Source organism: Taudactylus pleione, unplaced genomic scaffold (assembly GCF_031769625.1).
Source record: "Taudactylus pleione unplaced genomic scaffold, aTauple2 ptg000437l, whole genome shotgun sequence".
In the NCBI taxonomy this organism is placed as follows: domain Eukaryota; kingdom Metazoa; phylum Chordata; class Amphibia; order Anura; family Myobatrachidae; genus Taudactylus; species Taudactylus pleione.
Genome location: NW_028284839.1, coordinates 5,791,231 through 5,811,346, shown reverse-complemented (window position 1 = coordinate 5,811,346; position 20,116 = coordinate 5,791,231). Strand labels below are relative to the sequence as shown.

General features: G+C 46.0%; 2 protein-coding genes across 2 annotated transcripts in view; one reads left to right on the top strand and one right to left on the bottom strand.

The window, feature by feature from the left end:
* TNFRSF25 (TNF receptor superfamily member 25) overlaps positions 1-20,116 on the top strand; it is a 103,639-nt gene that overhangs the window by 2,375 nt on the left and 81,148 nt on the right. The gene's annotated exons all lie outside the window — the stretch shown is intronic.
* Positions 1-20,116, bottom strand: part of LOC148505782 (lamina-associated polypeptide 2-like) — a 29,936-nt gene that overhangs the window by 108 nt on the left and 9,712 nt on the right. The window contains exons 3-4 of the mRNA XM_088447768.1: positions 10,657-10,714; positions 4,135-5,002 (exon numbers count right to left, since the gene is read on the bottom strand). Coding sequence (XP_088303894.1) covers positions 4,135-5,002; positions 10,657-10,714 — 926 coding nt within the window. The remainder of the gene's footprint in view (positions 1-4,134; positions 5,003-10,656; positions 10,715-20,116) is intronic.

The window sequence follows — 20,116 nt, the reverse complement described above, 5'->3', positions numbered from 1 at the left end:
AGATATGTAATGATAAGCAAACCATTGATAATATGTATCTTTATATCAGGAAACACAATCAGATATATTCAGGGTCTTGAAATAAATGTGCTATAGATTATTATGATTAATTATTATTGTTATGATGATTATTATTATTATTATTATTATTATTATTATTTCAATTATCTGTTGTTTATCTGGCACCACAAGGGTTCCATATTGTCTTACACAGTGGATGGCACATACAGCAATATTACATAGTACATGCTGTAAGTGATCAGACAGGACACTAACAACCAAATTCCAATTTTACAGATACATCGTTATAATCCGCAGATTATTTAATTCAAACTTTTCGATTTTATCTTTCTTCGGGAGAGGAGATGCAGCTGACCACATTGGGGGCGGGCTGGGCTCCTTACATCATTAGGCCCTGCAAGTTGCAATATTTTAGTCCTGTCCCCTCCCTACGGACCACGATTACCGGTATTATCTCCCCATTCCGCCCACTTTACTAGGAAGTTGGCGGGATGCATGAGATCCATCCACATTTCCGGGGGTCTGGGGGACTACCTGTAAAAACGTGAGTCTCCCACACCTTCCGGGAGATTAGGTAAGTATGGTCTAATTGTCCATAAACCACAAGGGGAGAGAGCGCCCTGATCGCAAGAGCTTACATTATAAACAGGGTAAGGTTGGACCCACAGAGGGACGGAGAAGCTGAGTTGGGTAATGCAGAGGCTGGAGGACACAGAGGAGGGGTGGTAGGATGATTGCTATATTTAAAAATGGGATTTTGGTACCTACCGGTAAATCCTTTTCTCTGATTCCACAGGGGACACTGGAGGTGCTTATGCTAGGGTATAGAGGTGTGGATAGCTGGAGCTGGCACTTTAAAATTTAGAAGTGTGAAGCTCCTCCCCCTCTATGCCCCACCAGCCCTCAGTTTAGAAAATGAAGACCAAGAGGAGGTGGAGAACAAGCGGAGTGAAAGGGAGAGAAGAACACAATAACTGAATCATACAACATACAGAACAAAACCGAACAGGCAGGCATAGAGCGCAGAGATGGGCGTCCAGTGTCCCCTGTGGAATCAGAGAAAAGGATTTACCGGTACTTACCAAAATCCCATTTTCTCTTTCATCCACTAGGGGACACTGGAGGTGCTTACGCTGGGGACGTCCCAAAGTTATCCCCACGGGCGGGAGTGCTCCGTGGCGCCTGCAGAACAAGGCGGCCAAAACAGGACGCCGAAGAGGCAAACGTATCAAATTTGTAAAACTTGACAAACGTGTAAACTGAAGACCAAGTGGCCGCACGACACAATTGTGACGTAGATGCTCCTCTACCGGCCGCCCATGACGGACCCACTGAACGTGTGGAATGAGCCGAAATTGATGAAGGAGGCCGACGGTTAGCACTAACATAAGCTTGATGAATAGTCATCCGGATCCAACGTGCTAAAGTCTGCTTAGACGCTGGCCAACCCCTCCGAACCGCATCATAGAGGACAAAAAGCGACTCCGACTTACGAAGTGAAGCAGTCCTGTCAACATAGATGCGGAAAGCCCTAACCACATCCAAGGTAGAAGAACCAGAGTCCTCCACCAACGATGGTACCACAATAGTCTGATTGATATGGAAAGCCGACACGACCTTAGGAAGGAAGGCGGCTATCGTCCGGAGTTCCGCTCTATCCGCATGAAACACTAGGTAAGGAGTTTTATAGGAAAGAGCCCCCAATTCCGAAACCCTACGAGCCAAAGCGAGAGCCAGGAGGATTACCGTCTTCCATGATAGGTGCTTAAGATCAACCTCCTCCAAAGGTTCAAACATGGCCGACTGAAGGAACAGAAGAACTAGATTAAGATCCCATGGATCAATTGGATGTACAAAAGGAGTTTGCACGCGCAAGACCCCTTGAAGAAACGTCTGCAAACTCAGGAATGAGGGCCAATTTTCTTTGAAAGAAAATGGAAAGGGCAGAAACCTGCACCTTTAAGGTTCCCAGACGAAGGCCAGAATCCAGACCCGTCTGAAGGAAAAGCAGAAACCGGGATAAGCAAAAGGTTCTAGACGGAAGATCCCGACTGGAACACCATGAGATATAAGCACGCCAGATGCGATGATAATGCGCAGCCGAAACTGGCTTCCTGGCGCGTAGCATGGTGGGAATAACCACGTCTGGGATACCTCTACGTCTTAGGATATCAGTTTAAAGAGCCACCCCGTTAAACGCAGCTGCGCTAAGTTGGGGTGTATGAAAGGGCCCTGCTGTAGAAGATCCGGGCGCAGAGGAAGGGGCCACGGATCATCTGCTAATAGGGACCGAAGGTCCGAGAACCAACTTCTCCGAGGCCAGTTCGGGGCCACGAGAATTACCAAGGCTGACTCCTGTTTTATTCTTTTTAGAAGACGAGGAAGAAGTGGAATCGGAGGGAAAAGGTAAACGAAGTTGTAGGTCCACGGACTTGTCAGAGCGTCTACTGCTTCCGCCTGCGGATCTCGAGTTCTTGACACGTATACTGGAAGCTGACGATTCAATCGTGATGCCATGAGATCCACTTGAGGACATCCCCATCGACGTATCAGCGCGTTGAACACGTCTGGATGAAGCTTCCATTCCCCAGGATGGACATCCTGTCGATTTAGGTAATCTGCTTCCCAGTTGTCCACACCCGGAATGAATACCGCTGACAGGATTATTGACTGATTCTCGGCCCACCGGAGGATCCGAGTTACCTCTCGTATAGCCATGCGACTCCGAGTCCCTCCTTGGCGATTGATGTAAGCGACAGCCGTCGCGTTGTCAGACTGAACTCTTACCGGACGAACCTTTAGCAACTCTGTTGCCTCTATCAGAGCATTGTAAATTGCTCTGAGTTCCAACACATTTATGGGCCACTTCTGTTCTAGAGGGGACCATCGACCCTGAAAGTGATAATCGAGGACTACTGCGCCCCATCCTTGAAGGCTGGCATCCGTGGTTATGATGATGCAGTCCCACATTCCGAACCGTTTTCCCGCTAACAGATTGCTGGATTGTGTCCACCAAAGAAGGGCTACTCTGGTAACCGGGCTCAGACGGATCTGTCGATGTAGGAACAGATGAGACCCTGACCCCTGTGCCAACAGGTCCAGCTGAAACACCCTGGAGTGGAACCGGCCGAACTGTAGTGCGTCGAAAGCAGCTACCATTTTCCCCAAGAGACGCAGACAAAGAAGCATTGACACAGTCTTTGTTTTGAGGACCAGCTGAACTAACAGTCGGATATCCTTGGCTTTGTCTGTTGGAAGAAAAATTCTCTGAGATTTCGTATCCAATATCATGCCCAGAAATAAAAGTTTCTGGGACGTATTGAGATTCGACTTCTTGAAGTTGATTATCCAACCATGTTGGATTAGAATGTGACATGTCAGTAAGGCATGATCTGATAGAAGAGGCACTGATGGAGCCTTGAGTAACAGATCGGCCAAATAAGGTATTATGTTTACTCCTGATGACCGAAGGAGAGCGATCATGACTGACATGAGTTTGGTGAAGATGCGGGGAGCCGAGGATAACCCGAACGGCAATGCCTGAAATTGATAATGATCCTTCAAAATGGCGAAACGCAGAAAAGCCTGGTGTGGTTCCCAAATGGGAACATGGAGATATGCGTCCTTGATATCCAGGGATAATAGGAACTCCCCTGGTTCCAAGCTCGCTATTACTGACTTTAGAGACTCCATCTTGAAACGATACATCTTCAGATACCGGTTCAAAGACTTTAGGTTTAAGATGGGCCTGACCGAGCCATCCGGCTTGGGTACTACAAACAGGTTTGAGTAAAACCCCATACCTCGTTGAAGTTCCAGAACTGGAACTATCACAGAAGATACTACTAGAGACTGGATAGCCTCCTGTAGAACCTTGGCTCTTTCTGCCTGTATTGGCAGACTTGTAGTGAAGAACCGAGGTGGAGGGGAGGTCTCAAAATCTATTCGGTACCCCAGGGTAATTAGTCTTCGGATCCATGGTTCTGCAGATGGTCCCAGGTGGGACGGAAGACCGTCATGCCACTTGTTTCTCAGCTGGTTTAGGCTCTGGTCTACGAGCAACCGTGTGTGGACGACCTCTACCTCTGCCACCTCTTGGTTGCATGGGCGCACCTCTGGTCCTACCACGAAAGGAATGTGGCGCCCTAAAGGAATTAAACGAAGGTGCCGTGTAAATTCTTCTGGGAGCCGGTGCAGCTGACGGGAGGAAGGAAGACTTACCCCCTGTGGCTTGGGATATCCATTTGTCTAATTCCGGCCCGAACAGCATGTCGCCAGTGAATGGTAGACTTTCCACCGCACGCTTGGATTCTGCGTCCGCTTGCCAAGCGCGTAGCCAGAGGGCTCTGTGGGCCAAAATCGCCGAAGCAGATATGCGAGCACTAATCTGACTGATATCCTTTGAAGCTTCTCCCATGTAAACTGCAGATTCACGGATGTGTTCTGCTAGTAGACGTAACTCTGCTCTGGAATTACCTGAGTCCAAACCTGTAATCAATTGATCAGCCCAGGAAACCACAGCCTTGTTAACCCAAGCGGTAACAAGTGTGGGCCTGAGTTGAGCACCCACTGCTGTATAAATAGATCTTAGCGTTGTCTCCAACTTACGATCCGACGGATCTCTTAGAACTGTAGCTCCCGGTACTGGGAGTGCTGTTTTCTTTGAGAGACGGGAGACAGATGCATCTACTGGAGGAGGGGTTTCCCACTTTTCCATCATGGATGAAGCAAGAGGGTAACTAGATGAAAACCGGCACGGAATCTGGAATCTCTTATCCGGCTGTTTCCAAGCTACTGAGAGCTGTTGCTGAAGTTGCTGCGAGAACGGAAAAACTGCAGAGCTCTTCGGTTGTTCGTTAAATAATTCAAACTCCTGTGATGGAGGAATTATATCCTCGGGTAAATTGAGAGTCTTTCTGACCGCCAAAATTAAAGATTCCACCCCGGGAGAGGTGGACTCTAACTCCTGAGGGGTATCGTCCTGTAATGCAACCTCCAATTCCCCTTCTTCGGTATTCTCCATAGTAAGGAATTCTTCCTCCGACTCCTCTGACTGGAGAACAGTCGTCAGAGTACGCTTCGGTCTCTGGTAGGAAGTGGAGGGTGCGGATGCCGCTGTGCCCATAACCTGTACCAAGGTGTCTAGAGGCTTGGTTAGCCACGCAAACCAGGGAGGTTGAGACTTACGTGCCTCAGCTAACTCTGACGCTAAGTCTGACATAACTCCTACCATGTCAGCGGCCCATGGAGGAGCAACTGAGTCAGGAATAGCCATCGGTGGATCAAGTGTTATACAAGCATCACATAACGTGGACCCAGTGGCATGCGGCTTAGTTTGTGGTTACATTTAGAGAGAGCTTCAGAGAGCGCTATAAGCGCTACTCAATGATTATGCTTCTCCCCTCTCCCCGCTGATGAGCGCGGCTACCGGCTCCTTCTCAGCGGGGGCTAGCGCAGGGGGGAGGTGGTAACTGCAGCGTGGTGGCCATTTTACAATCCCTCGGACTTGAGAAAGGGGGCGGAGCCTAATAGCGCGTGCTCCCTGGTCTAATTAACGCGGCAGTGGCTGTTACAGCAGCGTGGGGGCTGCGTTTAACCTGTTGTTTGCCTGCATCTCTCCACTACAGGTAGGGAACAGACAAACATCTTTTGAGCCGCTTTTGTTTTGTTCGACATGGATAAACAACAGTCACCCAGACACAATAGACACAGCAGTGATTTGAAATAAAACAGAAGGCTGGTTGGGACACAGAGGAAGAGGTACCCCCTCCCACAGATTAGATTCCCTGCACTGACACCCCAGTGTTACTCACAGCCTCTTGCCAGGGATGTAGACAGGAGAATCAGCCTTCAGCCTGTGCCTGCACACTACCTGTAGTGGAGAGATGCAGGCAAACAACAGGTTAAACGCAGCCCCCACGCTGCTGTAACAGCCACTGCCGCGTTAATTAGACCAGGGAGCACGCGCTATTAGGCTCCGCCCCCTTTCTCCTCAAGTCCGAGGGATTGTAAAATGGCCACCAAGCTGCAGTTACCACCTCCCCCCTGCGCTAGCCCCCGCTGAGAAGGAGCCGGTAGCCGCGCTCATCAGCGGGGAGAGGGGAGAAGCATAATCATTGAGTACCCCATATAGCGCTCTCTGAAGCCAGCGCTGGCGGCGGGGCAGGAGTCGGGGAAAGTGCAAGTGATCTGTACTCACTGCGCTCCCTTCTGGACGGCTCCTCTGATCAGCACTTCTCCTCCCTGCTTCCTGGAGGCAGTCTGTGCTGTGTGTCCGGCAGTGTGTGTGTGTCCGGCAGTCTGTGCTGTGTGCGGCAGTAAGGAGCAGTCAGATGGTTTTGGTGAAACACTGCACACTCCTTCCTGTAACCCAGGAGGTTAACAGGGTGCCAGTAACCCGGACCCCACCTTTATAGAGGTGGCGAAGGGTACTAGAAAAATAATGTAAAAGATGTTTTAAAATAATAAAACAAAAGATAAATAATAGTGTCAAATAAAAGAAATAAATTATGTGACCTGCTGGAGCACAGCAGATTGTGACCAGCTCCGACGGCACATTTTCTAAACTGAGGGCTGGTGGGGCATAGAGGGGGAGGAGCTTCACACTTCTACATTTTAAAGTGCCAGCTCCAGCTATCCACGCCTCTATACCCCAGCGTAAGCACCTCCAGTGTCCCCTAGTGGATGAAAGAGAAATGATGATTGTAAGAGATGGGGGAAAAGAAAGACAGCTACTTGCGCCAGAATTATATCTAAGTAAAATTAGGCACTTGCACAGGGCAATCCTGGTACATTGTTTTATGTTCATCTATCTAGTTTCATTTCTGTTTTGCTACTTTGTCGTTCAACAATAAAAAGAAAGTTGGACATGAGCGTAGGTGGTGCAAAATGATTTATTGCGTGACACACCAATCTTTGGGCAATACCATCTCTTAAGCTGGCCACACACTAGACCAACTTACATCCAACCAGCCAACTAGTTGATTGGTTGGAATGAAAATCTGGTAAGGTATGACAGCAAATGACAATCAGCAATTTGCTCCCAAACAGCAGAAAATGGACAAAAACTGTTGTTTGTACAAATTGTTTAGATCAAACATTTAACAAAACTTGTCTGAACGACCATTTTCACCTGTTTTCTGGCATTTAGGAGCAAATTGCTGATCATCATTTACTCCCATACGTTACCAGATTTTCATTCCAACCAATCAACTAGTTGGATGGTTGGGCAGAAAATCTTTATATGTGTATGTACTATGTACCATAAGAACAGTCTGTAACGGCTACGGCCATCATATATTTACTGGTTTCTCCGATCTCACAATTAGTTAATTGCTTTGTGCAGTCCATTAGTGAGCTGGCGCAGCTTAGGGAGGATGTGGCTGGTTTCTTACATTGGTCTATATAGCCATTATCAGATGATTGGTTTATATAGATAAAATAACCACTTAGTTACAGATTCTAGTCGTGCACAGGGGCAAATGCAGGATTTCTAGAGGGGCGGTTTCCAAATGTTTGATTTTAAAGCAAGTGTGGTCAGTCCACAAAGAGGGCATAATCAGTACTTATCCAGCTATAATATATGTCATACGAAGTATAGTTTATGTAATAATTCCGACATACACAGGACCAGCGATCACAGTATACCATTATATGTGGCAGTAGGGCCATCCTGCCTGAGCTGAACATTTTTATTTCAGATGTGAGCTCCATTCCAGATCATTTGAGCAAGTTCTGGAGTCTGGGGGAGCAGCAAACAAACCTGGCACTGCCCTGGACATATATGTACAGAATGGTCTCCTTATGTACTGGATAGTGCAGTGGTTCTCAAACTCGGTCCTCAGGACCCCACACAATTCACATTTTCCAGGTGACCTACAGATATGCCAAGCTACATCAGCGCCTCCGTATGAATATATTATGCAATAGCGTACCGTAGCATATGCAGGCGCGGGGAATCGCAGGGCGCCATGCGTGCACACATTTGTGGCGCGATCAGTCACAATGTAACTGAGCACATCTGTAGCAGGTGCACAGGTGTACTCATTACTCACTGACACATTTAAAAGATCCACAGGTGGAGCTAATTATTTCACTGAGATTCTGTGAGGAGACCTGGAAAACATGCACTGTTTTTGGTCCTGAAGACCGAGTTTGAGAACCTGTGGGATAGTGTATAATTATACAGTATTAAAAATTGATCCTATAGATGGTCTATATAAGTGCTCCCCTAACAGTGCATGTTTTCCAGATCTCTTAGTTGGTGCACACATTTTAAAAGATCGACAGGTGGTGCTAACTATTTCATTTGTGACACTGAGGGGATCTTAAAAACATGCAACTTTAGTATTATATGGTATTTCTATTGTGCAGTGGCATCCCTCCCCGCGGTGTCAACCGGTGCGGGGAGGAACGCTGTGTGCGTGGCTAAGCCGTGCACCCGTGAAAGGGGATGTGGCCTCATGCACAGGTACCTGGCCATGTGGGAAGGGGGCGTGGCTTCACGGTCGAACCTCCGTGGTCCCGTTATTACTGGGGGGCAGGGAGGTTCCAGAGGTGCGGACTGCCCTGTGTGCAGTGCCGGCTGGTTCCCTCACAGTTGGCAGGAGTCGAGTGCTGCTGATGATTTCTGAGCATCTGATTCAGCGACACGCCGGTGACACTCCCATAAAACGCCCATGAGTCGGACCATCTCTGAGCATCGCTTTAGCCAAATCCCAGTCACGGCCCAGGAACATCCTACACTTTTCCAAAACATTTCTGTTACCGCGTGACTCGCTCGTAACATCACCCTTGTGCGTAAATTCTGCGTATGCCGGAATTGTTAAACTTGTAATAAATGAATAAAGACATCATACAGACACTGAAACCTGGCAGCTGGATTGGACTGGCCCACAGGGATACAGGGGAAATCCCCGATGGGCCCCATTGCCTGTGGGCCCATTCCCTCCTCTAGGTATCAGGTTCCAGACCTCAAATTATAGATTGTTACTCTATTAGAAGGTCGGTTAGCTGGTGGAGCAGGATTAGCCAAGCATCTGAGGTGGCTGCCACACCCTCTCTGGTGGATGACCACACCCTCTCTGGTGGATGACCACACCCTCTCTGATGGATGACCACACCCCCTCTGGTGGATGACCACATGCCTTAAGCATGGGCGCCTACCACTGCATTCCCCCGGTGAACCCCTCACGTCCCAGTCCGATAGTGCCTGGCAGCCTTTACCATACATTTACAAATCACATTTGTGTGTTTGCCCATGGCACATGCATTAACCCAATTGTGGTTCACCTACTTCATCCTGTAATGTCACCTAGTAAAACAGGTTGTGAGCAGTGAGCTCCTATTTGGGTTATTTCATGTTTCTGAGTAAAACTGGAACCCTACTTGTCAGATAGTGCATTAATATATGTCTATGAAGTAACAAGCGACTGGCAGGCTGGCAGACCATTGGTGGCTGTGACTGAATACGTGAGCATTAACCCATTGGTGTCTGTCTTACACGATCATTAACCACTTGCTGGGTGGCATACATGAGCATTAACCCTTTGGTGCTGGCTTTCATGAGCATTAACCCTTTGGTGCCTGGCTTACAGGGGCATTAACCACTTGGTGACTGGAATACTTGAGCATTAAATACTTGGTGACTGGTGTTTAACATCTCAATGACCAGTCCAGTTTCCCCCAAACGGTGTATTGTGTTCCCTGAGAGTATGATGTATGGTACATGTGAGTGTGTGGTACATGCCAGCATTCTGTCCGCATATTGGTAAAGAATTGGGGTTGAGCTGTGGCTGTAGGCAGCAACTGGTACTGGAATATCTCTGCTGTGCGGTTGCTCTGTATTTTGGGTATTCTGATTCAGACCCGCTCGCTAGGATGCGTTCGCACGTAGCCTGCCGATGTCTGCAATGTGCTCATGCGTACAAGATGCAGTGCGCGAACTAGTCCATGCGATCGGGAAACGTTCGCACCCTGTACATAGACGCCTCTAGAATGAGTGACAGGACGAGCTGTTTGTGGGTGGTGACAGGGGTAGGTTGATGGAAACGGGGGTGTGGTAGTGTGAACACAGGCGTGTCTGTGTGTCTCAACGCCGTTTCAGGGGCGTGCATAATTAAGACGCAGCGTCATAATACACGTGACATGGCTGAATTACACACAGCAGCGCTCGCAGTGCTTGCGGTAGGGTATGGTCAGCCACAAGTGCTGGTATGGGTCCGATGTTACTCGATGTTACCGATTGTTTAATACACTTCCTGGAGATGACGTGTATTACTAAGGGAAAGTGGGTGACTTATGACAGGCTGGTGGGCATCTAAATACACACCGCACTCGCACGGCAAGTCATAGTGGGCGTGCTAATGTCTTGCCGTGCGATCGCGGAATTTGCATACTTTGGCAGCTGATGGCTGCGTGCGAACACATCAAGCGAGCGGGTCTGAATCGGGCCCTGTTTCCCATGTGCCCAATATAGCAGGTTCTCTGGCTGTACAAACTCCTCAGTCTCTGAGCAGCAGGTTATCTTGCTGTGTGGTCCGTAAGTGTAACCCTGACCTCAGCGACACTTCCTGCTCTCACTCTCCATCTACCATAATCTGTTCTCATCTAAGCCTCACTCAGTCTCGTCCTGACCAGAGCCTTGTCTTGTAATTTAGCTTGTCTGGTCTTGTCATTTGGATGAGGCTGTGGCCTAGTGAACACCAAGAGGACCATTACACTCAGTACACTGAAGGCGCCAGTAACAACTTCCAGAGACACAGAGGGACTCCTCAGGGGTGGATCTAGACTTTTCTTTTAGCTAGGTGGAGGTTTAAGAATTCATCCTGTCTCCTCCCCTCTCTACTCATTCCTCCTCCCATTTCCAATCTCATAGGAAAACGCAGGGGGGGGGGGGGTTCGGTTGCCTTTAAAAGCCTCCTTCCCAGCCCACACCATGACCACAATAGAAATAGTAATATAACAGAATTTTATGAGTGCTGCATGTTTTTCTCAGTATCACAAATAAAAAATCTTTTATCGTGTGTCAGCCAGTAATAACTACACCTATGCACCAAGCAGGGGCGTATTAAGAAAGGAGGGGGTCCCCTGCTTTCTCTACTGCGCATGCGCAGGTCACTGGGCAGCCATTTTCCCGGCAATTTCCCTACTGCGCATGGTCAAAACGCCGGGAATATTTTCCATTTTCCACGCGAATTTTACAGCGCTGATAGCACCGACGTGAGACTCCGGAGAGGTAAGTATTATATGGGTGCTGGGTGTGCGGTTTGAGCCAACCTAGATCCAGGGGCCCAAGTGCAGATGGACAATGACCCGAAGTATACTGCAAAAGCAACCAAAGAGTTTTTTAAGGCTAAAAAGTGGAATGTTATGCAATGGCCAAGTCAATCCCCTGACCTGAATCTGATTGAGCATGCATTTCACTGGATGAAGACAAAACTGAAGGGAAAATGCTCCAAGAACAAGCAGGAACTGAAGACATTTGCAGTAGAGGCCTGGCAGAGCATCACCAGGGATGAAACCCAGTGTCTGGTGATGTCTATGCGTTCCAGACTTCAGACTGTAATTGGCCTGCAAAGGATTTGCAACAAAGTATTAAAAAGTGAAAGTTAGATTTAGGATTGTTTAGTTTGTCCCATTACTTTTGGCCCCTTAAAAAGTGGGAGGCACATATAGAAACCGTTGTAATCCCTACACCGTTCACCTGATTTGGATGTAATTACCCTCAAATTAAAACTGAAAGTCTGCAGTTAAAGCACATCTTGTTTGTTTCATTTCAAAGCCATTGTGGTGGTGAATAGAGGACAAAATATGAAAATTCTGTCAATGTCCCAATATTTATGCACCTGACTGTACATAGGTTACCTTGTATTTGTTTTTTTGGTGTTAGCGTTAGGCTGCGGGAGAGGGGAGGTTAGGCTCCGGGCAGGAAGGGTTAGGTTCAGGCATCACCTGGGGGGTTTAGGGTTAAGCACTAAGGGGGGAGGATTAGGTTTATGCACTAAGGGGTGCAGGGTAGGGAGGGTTAGTATTAGGGTACAGGAAAGGAGGGTTAGAGAGTAAATAGGGCAGGGGAACAGTATTCACAGTTTCACTGTCAGGATTTCAACCTTCGGGAAGCCGCTGTCAGTGTACTGACAGCCGGCATCCCGTCCATTGGAATTTCATACCGATTCCATATTAAAGCTGGATAAGTGCTAATTGTGCCCTCTTCATTGTCTGGCCACACTCTAAAATTAAGCATTTGGAAAAACTCCTACATTTGCTACTGAGTCCTGGCTCCTCCTATTGTCAGGCAGTGACCTCACATCATAGCTTTGACTATCTATTCCTGTCTCCATTTATTATTTGTATTTCTGTCTCTTCTATCAGTTTTTCTTCCCTTTCATTTAAATTTTCCTTCACTTCTCCCTTTTCATTATGCCCCGTCCTAAGCACTCTGCCCTCCGTCCCCAGTGGCACCGTGAGGCAGCTCAGCCTCTTACCCCCCCCACCCCCACTCTTTGTATTTACAATGTAGTGACTATTTATATTATATATATATATATATATATATATATATATATATACATAGTCAGGTCCATAAATATTGGGACATTGACAGAATTTTCAGATTTTGGCCTCTATTCACCACCACAATGGCTTTGAAATGAAACAAACAAGATGTGCTTTAACTGCAGACTTTTAGAATTAATTTGAGGGTAATTACATCCTAATCGGGTGAACGGTGTAGGAATTACAATGGTTTCAATATGTGCCTCCCACTTTTTAAGGGGCCAAAAGTAATGGGACTATCAACTCAAAAGCTATTTCATGGACAGGTGCGGGCTATTCCCTCGTTATTTCATTATCAATTAAGCAGGTAAAAGGTCTGGAGTTGATTCTAGGTGTGACATTTGCATTTGGAATCAGTTGATGTCGACTCTCAATATGAGATCCAAAGAGCTGTCACTATCAGTGAAACAAGCCATCATTAGGCTGAAAAATCAAAACAAACCCATCAGAGAGATAGCAAAAACATTAGGTGTGGCCAAATCAACTGTTTGGAACATTCTTAAAAAGAAAGAACGCACCGGAGAGCTCAGCAACACCAAAAGACCCGGAAGACCACGGAAAACAACTGTGGTGGATGACAGAAGAATTATTTCCCTGGTGAAGAAAAACCCCTTCACAACAGTTGGCCAAATCAAGAACACTCTGCAGAAGGTAGATGTACTGTATATGTGTCAAAGTCAACAATCAAGAGAAGACTTCACAAGAGTGAATATAGAGGGTTCACCACAAGATGCAAACCATTGGTGAGCCACAAAAACAGGAAGACCAGATTAGAGTTTGCCAAACAAAATCTAAAAAAGCCATTACAGTTCTGGAACAACATCCTATGGACAGATGAGACAAAGATCAACTTGTACCAGAGTGATGGGAAGAGAAGAGTACGGAGAAGGAAAGGAACTGCTCATGATCCAAAACATACCCTCATCAGTGAAGCATGGTGGTGGTAGTGTCATGGCGTGGGCATGTATGGCTGCCAATGGAACTAGTTCCCTTGTATTTATTGATGATGTGACTGCTGACAAAAGCAGCAGAATGAATTCTGAAGTGTTTCGGGCAATATTATATGCTCATATTCAGTCAAATGCTTCAGAACTCATTGGACGGCGCTTCACAGTGCAGATGGACAATGACCCGAAGCATACTGCAAAAGCAACCAAAGAGTTTTTTAAGGCTAAAAAGTGGAATGTTATGCAATGGCCAAGTCAATCCCCTGACCTGAATCCGATTGAGCATGCATTTCACTTGATGAAGACAAAACTGAAGGGAAAATGCCCCAAGAACAAGCAGGAACTGAAGACATTTGCAGTAGAGGTCTGGCAGAGCATCACCAGGGATGAAACCCAGCGTCTGGTGATGTCTATGCGTTCCAGACTTCAGGCTGTAATTGCCTGCAAAGGATTTGCAACAAAGTATTAAAAAGTGAAAGTTAGATTTAGGATTGTTTAGTTTGTCCCATTACTTTTGGCCCCTTAAAAAGTGGGAGGCACATATAGAAACCTTTGTAATTCCTACACCGTTCACCTGATTTGGATGTAATTACCCTCAAATTAAATCTGAAAGTCTGCAGTTAAACCACATCTTGTTTGTTTCATTTCAAAGCCATTGTGGTGGTGAATAGAGGACAAAATATGAAAATTCTGTCAATGTCCCAATATTTATGGACCTGACTGTATATATAAAATATGTGTAGAGGTAGGGGGCACCAGTCAAAATTTGCCTAGGGTACCAAATTGGCTAGGGCCGGCTCTGTTCACAGACTTTGCTCAATACTATGTTGATGCACCTTTGGCAGTAATTACAGCAACGAGTCTTTTTGAATATGATGCCAGTAGCTTGGCACGCCTATCTTTGGGCAGTTTCGCCCATTCCTCTTTGCAGCACCTCGCAAGATCCATCAGGTTGGATGGGAAGCATCGGTACACAGCCATTTTCAGATCTTCAGAGATGTTCAATCGGATTCAAGTCTGGGCTCTGGCTGGGCCACTCAAGGACATTCACAGAGTTGTCCTGGAGCCACTCCTTTGATATCTTCGCTGTATGCTTAGGGTCGTTGTCCTGCTGAAAGATGAACCGTCGCCCCAGTCTGAGGTCAAGAGCGCTCTGGAGCAGGTTTTCATCCAGGATGTCTCTGTACATTGCTGCATTCATCTTTCCCTCTATCCTGACTAGTCTCCCAGTTACTGCAGCTGAAAAACATCCCCACAGCATGATGCTGCCACCACCATGCTTCACTGTAGGGATGATATTGGCCTGGTGATGAGCTGTGCCTGGTTTCCTCCAAACATGCTTTGACGTCAATGCTTGGCATTGACGTCAAAGAGTTCAATCTTTGTCTCATCAGACCAGATAATTTTGTTTCTCATGGTCTGAGAGTCCTTCAGGTGCATTTTGGCAAACTCCAGGCAGGCTGCCATGTGCTTTTTACTAAGGAGTGGCTTCCATCTGTCAACTCTACCATACAGGCCTGATTGGTGGATTGCTGCAGAGATGGTTGTCCTTCTAGAAGGTTCTCCTCTCTCCACAGAGGAATGCTCCCACGATCGCTCAGTTTAGACAGCCGGCCAACTCTAGGAAGAGTCCTGGTAGTTCTGAACTTCTTCTATTTACGGATGATGGAGGCCACTATGCTCATTGGGACCTTCAAAGCAGCAGATATTTTTCTGTACCCTTCCCCAGATTTGTGCCTTGAGACAATCCTGTCTCAGAGGTCTACAGACAATTCATGCTTGGTTTGTACTTTGACATGTACTGTCAAGTGTGGGACCTTATATAGACAGGTGTATGCCTTTCAAAATCATGTCCAATCAACTGAATTTACCACAGGTGGACTCCAATTAAACTGTAGGAACATCTCAAGGATGATCCGTGGCAACAGAATGCAACTGAGCTCAATTTTGAGCTTCATGGCAAAGGCTGTGAAGTCTTATGTACAAGTGATTTCTTAGTTGTTTTTTTAATTGAATTTGCAAAAATCTCAAAAAAAACTTTATTGTGATGTGTGTAGAATTTTGAGGACAAAAAATAATTTATTCCATTTTGGAATAAGGCTTTAACATAACAAAATGTGGAAAAAGTGAAGCGCTGTGAATACTTTCCGGATGCACTGTACTTTCCTTGCAGTGACGGGTCTCAGATTTGGAACTATAAATTGCCAAAATTGTTTAGCTGGTGCCAGGACTACAAAAAGTAAATGTTAGCGGCAGATTGGCAAACGCAACACAATAATGTTGACTACACCCTAAGCTACAAAATAAATGAATCTATAACCGTCCCCAATCCTGAAGTTACTGTAGTGCCTCTTTAATCATACTTGCCGAATTACAGGCAGGTTTGCTCTACGGGAAGGGGGGTGTGTGTGAAGCCGGGGTTGTAGCCGCAATGATGCATTTTAGCTTGAATTGAGTCATCGGCCACCTGGACCGCCCACTTCACTCGGAAAGTCAGCAGACATTGGCAAGGCTCCGGGAGACTTGCCCACTATATCCCAGGCGTCCAGGAGCACCACACGAATACCAGTAACCTTCCGGAAGTTCCGGGAGAGTAGTCAAGTGTATCTTTAATTGTATGGGTATTTATCTATATAAGCTGTACAGTTTATCTGTCACGTTGGGGCCCTTAGGAAGCAGGAAAGATAATATATTTTTTACCGTTCAATACTTTATGCTGTTACAGCATAAAGTATTGAACGGAAACCAATTTACGCTGAATAAAGTTACGCTGAATAAAGAACCAGTATATTTTAATGCTATAATAAGTAAGTTAAAGAACCTTGTGTACCTTCTTTGTCACATTACTACCCCTCCCAAACTACAGAAAGCCGACAGCAGGAAGGGCTGTTTAAATCAAAGTACTAACTCTGCAATAGGTTGTCAGTTAGTATTTGTTTTAAGGGGCAGAAGTATTAAGGTAATGGCATTTTACGCATAGTTTTCTTGCCAATTTATTTTTCGTGACATATATTAAACTGTTAACACATTAGATATCTGCCCCGGAATTTTCAACCTGTGCCACTCCAGCTGCTGTGGAACTACACATCCCAGCATACCTTGCACAGTTTTTTCTGTAGGGAATGCTAAAACAGTGGCAGTGCATGATGGGACATGTAGTTCCACAGCAGCGTGTAGAGTGCCACACATTTTCTTACCTCTGACATGGGTTACTTCACTACCTATTTTAACATGATCATTTGATATCTTTCATTTGTTATTTGCCAGAAAGAGGTGAATCAATAAAATGAATGAAAAATATTTTTCCCAAATAACCATATAAAATGTAAGTTTGATATATAAGTCAGTCCATTATCACTCAGTTTGTTTATTGTATTATCTCCAGTTGGTGCCCGGGCCCGTATAATCTGTACCCACACTCCCAGAGCCCCTGCATACAGATAGTTGGCAGGTGGCTGATATACAGAAGACACGAAACTACATAACTCAGCATAATTTTTGTATCGTCTTAGAAGCAGATTAGAGACCTGATTCATTTCACATATAAATAAAAATAACAAAACAAAAAAATCACATTGATTTCTCAAAATCCCTCAATTTCACCTACAGTTTGCTACATGAGTAGAGTCTTTTCCTGTATATACCTATCTATATATATACAGTCAGGTGCATAAATATTGGGACATTGACAGAATTTTCATATTTTGGCCTCTAGTCACCACCACAATGGCTTTGAAATGAAACAAACAAGATGTGCTTTAACTGCAGACTTTCAGATTTAATTTGAGGGTAATTACATCCAAATCAAGTGAACGGTGTAGGAATTACAACGGTTTCAATATGTGCCTCCCACTTTTTAAGGGGCCAAAAGTAGTGGGACAAACTAATGTTTTGGATCATGAGCAGTTCCTTTCCTTCTCCATACTCTTCTCTTCCCATCACTCTGGTACAAGTTGATCTTTGTCTCATCTGTCCATAGGATGTTGTTCCAGAACTGTAATGGCTTTTTTAGATGTTGTTTGGCAAACTCTAATCTGGTCTTCCTGTTTTTGTGGCTCACCAATGGTTTACATCTTGTGGTGAACCCTCTATATTCACTCTTGTGAAGTCTTCTCTTGATTGTTGACTTTGACAGTATATTAATATATATATATATATATATATATATATATATATATAATAAACAAAAAAGACCGGCGCTGACAGTCTATCTGTATATAGAGTCAATAGGTGAGTGTATACAGCTCACCACATAACGACCGATGCTGGTCTTGAGGCACTAGAGTCCACACAAAAAGCTGGGACCGCTGCTCCCCAAATGAGTGACAGATGGATCCTGGATCTCACAGGATAATGGAATCTAGAAGAAAAATAACATATGGGGGCGCTCCATAGTGCATAAAAATATTTAATTAAACACAGTAACAACGATGCTGGACATCACAAGGGGTATGCTCGTACCAATGTTTAAAACAGGGTGGACTGGTTACCACATGATGGAGTGTAAAACAACCAGACTAATCACCGGCACATCTTCCGGAAATCTCACAAGTTTCCACACACCACTCCGCAGACCACCGTGGATGGACGCGGCGTGTCGGAACCAACGTGGAGCACAGGAGCCGGGCGGTGACGCTGGAACAGGATGACGTCAAAAGGCCACGCTCTAACGCGTTTCATCAACAGACTTAGTCAGGGAGGTGACCAAGAATCCGATGGTCACTCTGACAGAGCTACATAATTCCTCTGTGGAGAGAGGAGAACCTTTCAGAAGGACAACCATCTCTGCAGCAATCCACCAATCAGGCCTGTATGGTAGAGTGGCCAGACGGAAGCCACTCCTTAGTAAAAAGCACATGGCAGCCCGCCTGGAGTTTGCCAAAATGCACCTGAAGGACTCTCAGACCATGATTACAAAATTCTCTAGTCTGATAAGACAAAGATTGAACTCTTTGACGTCAATGCCAGGCGTTATGTTTGGAGGAAACCAGGCACCGATCATCAACAGGCCAATACCATCCCTACAGTGAAGCATGGTGGTGGCAGCATCATGCTGTGGGGATGTTTTTCAGTGGCAGGAACTGGGAGACGAGTCAGGATAGAGGGAAAGATGAATGCAGCAATGTACAGAGACATCCTGATGAAAACCTGCTCCAGAGCGCTCTTGACCTCAGACTGGGGCAACGGTTCATCTTTCAGCAGGAGAACGACCCTAAGCACACAGCGAAGATATCAAAGGAGTGGCTCCAGGACAACTCTGTGAATGTCCTTGAGTGGCCCAGCCAGAGCCCAGACTTGAATCCGATTGAACATCTCTGGAGAGATCTGAAAATGGCTGTGCACCGACGCTTCCCATCCAACCTGATGGAGCTTGAGAGGTGCTGCAAAGAGGAATGGGCGAAACTGCCTAAAGATAGGTGTGCCAAGCTTGTGGCATCATATTCAAAAAGACTTGAGGCTGTAATTGCTGCCAAAGGTGCATCAACAAAGTATTGAGCAAAGGCTGTGAATACTTATGTACATGTGATATCTTTGTTTTTTTTTGTTTTTTTAATTACATTTGCGAAAATCTCAAAATAACTTTTTACACGTTGTCATTATGGGGTATTGTGTGTAGAATTTTGAGGGCAAAAATTAATTTATTCCATTGTGGAATAAGGCTCTAACATAACAAAATGTGGAAAAAGTGAAGCGCTGTGAATACTTTCCGGATGCAATGTATCTTTTGCCGGTGAACTAAGGTACCAGCGGGCCCTTAATTCCCCACTTTGTGGTTCTCCAAGTACCAGAATGTAGGGGAGGCATGCTGGGACCTCTAGTTACTCTGTAAAGGACAATATTATTTATTCTATTTTTTACCCAATCAACCAGTCACCCACCGCTCAGAGGTGCCGGGGATAACCCTGGGCTATCTGACCAGGCCTGGGGTACCCACCTCTCCAGGCCTGGACTGACTAGCATTGGGTGCGAATGCTTTGTCCAGGGGACCCCTTGAAGCAGAGCCCGCGGCTGCGACATTACACTCCCGCTAGAAAGAGTCTGGTGCTGGTTGTGGATAATATGGGGGACCCCTAATCATTTTGTCCCCGATATTTTCACAACTATCCTCTCACTGAGCCTGGTGCTGACTGTTGAAAATACGGTGGACCCCTAAGACTTTCTTCCTCCGTATTTTCACAAACAGGACCGGCTTAAAAAAGTCTGATGCTGGTTGTGCTTTTAGGAAGGGGGGAAGGCCCACATCAATTTTTTTTTTAATTTTTAACATTTTACTATCCTTTTTCACACAGAAGCCTTCACGATTCTCACTGATCTGTGAAGGCTTCTCTGTAACTCGCATCTTGTGATGGAAGCCGCATTATAGGGTGCAAGTTTACCTGCAGTTTAACACGCATGGCAGTCAAACTCAGGGCCTGATTCAGAGCCGCTCGTAAGCGGCCGCTCGTTCGTTCCGAGCGATGTTAGCCCAACTGCGCATGCGTACGGATCGTTATACGCATGCGCTAACCAGTCAGTGCGGCCGAAATTCATGTGCTCGCAAAATAGCGAATGCCTGCTATTTTGAGTGACAGAAAGAGGCGTATGTGGGTGGT